Consider the following 3,152-nt stretch of genomic DNA (forward strand, 5'->3'; position numbering starts at 1 on the left):
TCTGTGCACTTTTTGGCCGACTTCAAGTCCATGCAGACAGTCTGTCGGTCAGTGTCTGGCTGGGTTTAGAGCAGAGACGGTTTTCTGGAATTCCTTTGAAGTCAGGCAGTGACCATGGGATTTTTTAGCTGGAAAGGTTGTGAGAATGACCCGTGCGCTGTAGCCACTGTCACATGGCATTACAAACACCACAAACACCACATACTTCACTTTTCATATCACTAAAGTGGAAGATATACAAATGGAAACTGCTTTAGCGCTTGATAAGCCAGGCATTTATTAATGGTACTGTCAGCATCACTATTATTATTACTTAGGTTTAGGGGTTTTGTCCAAATCCTAAGTTTTAAACTTCAACCTGACAATAAAATGGGACAACTTGCCCCAATTTACTGCATTTGTAGAGTACTTCAAATCTTAAAAGTGTATTTTTAAAAACGGTACACTTTCATTACCTTTTTTTAACACACTTAATTGCACTTTTAAAGAGTGTACTTTTGCAAGTTTTACTTTAAAGTACGTTTTTAAACGTTTTAATAATATTTGAATTTGCTTTAAAGCACTACACTTATTTTCATGTGTTGACAAACAAATTTTAGCTGTAGTGTGTTATTTAAAATTATATATTAAGTTAGTGTATGTAGTAAACTAAAACTATCATTACAAATGTGTAATTACAAATGTATTTAAATACATTACATACAAAGAAATTATGTTAAAGTATATTTTAGTTTTATCATAAATGCTCAGCAGTTCACGTTAACCATATTTCAATGACAAAAAGCACTGTAAAGTTCAGCTAATTGCATTTAACATAAATTGAAACTATAATGCATTTTCATGGTTAGTTCACCAAAAATTGAAAACGCTGTCATTAATCATTCACCCTCATGTCATTCCAACTAAAAGCGACACTGACTCTGGTTTTTTAAGTTTAATACTGTAAAGCTGCTTAATTTAAGGCTATCTATTTCAGAAAGTACTATATAAATAAACATGACGTGACTGGACTTCACTAGAGTACCGAACTGCAGAGCTTGTGCAAACATCCACATTGCTGTAATTAAATGCGTTCTTAACTGCTGCTTTCTCACCGCTGTCAGTTTTTGTTGTGTTTATTTCATTATTGAGAGGAAAGCGCACAGCATATATTTACACTACTCAGCAGCTTCAGGTTAGGCGGCGTTTGCTTTGAAGTCAGGGTTGCCAAGTTTTCACAACAAAACCCACCCAATTGCTACTCAAAACTAGCTTAAAACTAGCCCAATCGCATTTCGAGGGGGGGGTCCCCGGTATAATTCGCATTCCAGGGGCTAAATATCACGTTATTGGGGTCGCTTCAACCCGCAGACATGAAAAACAACCTGCGGCAACAGTGTTAAAGTAACCCAATTCTTGGCAACACTGTCTGAAGTGATGTGTCTTCTTCTCTTGAACTGCATCCAGTATAGAGGTCTGCTACCCGGGTTTATAGAACGAGCTTTAACTGACGAAAATGACCATAATTTGCACGATGGAAGAATTATCGTCTTGTCGTAGGCTATACAACCATTCAAAAACTCGGCAGAATTTATGTGACCGCTGCACCTAGTGTTCAAACTTTCATAACTAGTAAGTGTTTTTCTTTTGCCTTCTGAACTAGCCGAGCCTTAATGATTCTGTTTCTTTACATGTATTTGCTTACTGACCGTTGCATGCAATCGTGAAATACAGCATTTTTTAAAATTGGCTATTCGTTGTGGGAAAATAAAAAAGATTTCGGGTTCGGGTCGGGTTCGGGCTCTAAATTGAACTGTGCCACTCGGGTCGGGTCGGGTCAGACGATCTCGGGTACGGGCTTCACTTTAAAGCCCGTGCAGACCTCTAATCCAGGAAGGCTGAATGACAGTCTTGCGCTATTGCGCCACACTGGTCAAACCGCATTATTGCAGGCTCTTACATTAGGTCATCAAACGACTACTCGACAGCAAAAATATTTGTCGACAATTTTTTTTTTGTCGACGTTGTCGACTAATCGTTTCAGCCCTAATAGACAGCAATGCAACTACCACATTCAAGGCCCAGAAAGGTAGTAAGGACATCGTTAAAATAGTCCATGTGACATCAGTGGTTCAACCGTAATGTTACGAAGCTATGAGAATACTTTTTTTTTTCGCAAAGAAAACAAATAACGGCAAATTAATAGGCTGACAAATTCAATGTTATGCTAACCTTCATGTAAAGTTCTATTCACGCTAAGAAAACTTAACATTTCCAGTGAACCCACAACCAAAATCTTATGTTTGGAAAACATATTTAGAACAACAGTTCAAGCTTGCTACAGTATTGTCATACTAGATATGGGTTGTAGTACAGAGGGCCTTGTAAGTCATTGACAGGGTTTTTAAATGACTGCAAATAAATTTCAGCATCACATTTTTTACTGGCAGGTGTCTCACCAACTATTGTTTTGGTTTTTGTGTTCAGTCAAAACACTTTAAATCTTTCCTCGTGATGTCATGCAGGCTGCTGGCATACAGACACACACGTACATATACGTAGACTGCATGTTTGGGCTTGAAACGACACATACCAGAATTTGCAAACATGTGAACATCTCATGAGCTTTTGAATGAGTTACACTTGTTCTCTTTGTTTTTGTCTGCAGGACTCCCCTGACAGGAATCAGTGATTTCACTTCAACCAAAAACAAGATCATTCAGCTCTGTCTGGAACTGACCACAACTGTCCAGAAGGTTTGTCACTGTGTTCATTAGCTTTGATCTCCTAGTCAAAGCTTTGCAAACATTCACTGCACACTGAAAAAAAAAAGTTAACCCAAAAATGGTTACCAAAAATCTAAATTAAGTAGTTTTTATTAAAGTCAAAAAAATATTTGACATCACTTAAAGGGTTAGTTCACCCAAAAATGAAAATTAGCCCATGAATTACTCACCCTCAAGGCATCCTAGGTGTATATGACTTTCTTCTTTATAGTTATATAAAAAATTGTCTTTGATCTTCCAAGCTGTTTAATGGCAGTCAGCGGGTGTTGCAGCGCATCAGTCCAAAAAAAGTTAAATAAAGCGCATCCATCCATAATAAAAACACGGCTCTAAACGTAATAATCAATTTAATCTAGCTTGCACTCACTGTTGTACACGGAAGCAGCT

At 37.6% G+C, this 3,152-nt stretch overlaps 1 protein-coding gene across 1 annotated transcript in view; it reads left to right on the plus strand.

The window, feature by feature from the left end:
* Positions 1 to 3,152, plus strand: part of cnksr3 (cnksr family member 3) — a 38,727-nt gene that overhangs the window by 18,177 nt on the left and 17,398 nt on the right. The window contains exon 4 of the mRNA XM_016562592.1: positions 2,648 to 2,735. Within this exon, the coding sequence (XP_016418078.1) occupies positions 2,648 to 2,735 (88 nt within the window). The remainder of the gene's footprint in view (positions 1 to 2,647; positions 2,736 to 3,152) is intronic.

The sequence above is a fragment of the Sinocyclocheilus rhinocerous genome, unplaced genomic scaffold (genome assembly GCF_001515625.1).
Source record: "Sinocyclocheilus rhinocerous isolate Xijiao unplaced genomic scaffold, SAMN03320098_v1.1 scaffold769, whole genome shotgun sequence".
Classification (NCBI taxonomy): Eukaryota; Metazoa; Chordata; class Actinopteri; order Cypriniformes; family Cyprinidae; genus Sinocyclocheilus; species Sinocyclocheilus rhinocerous.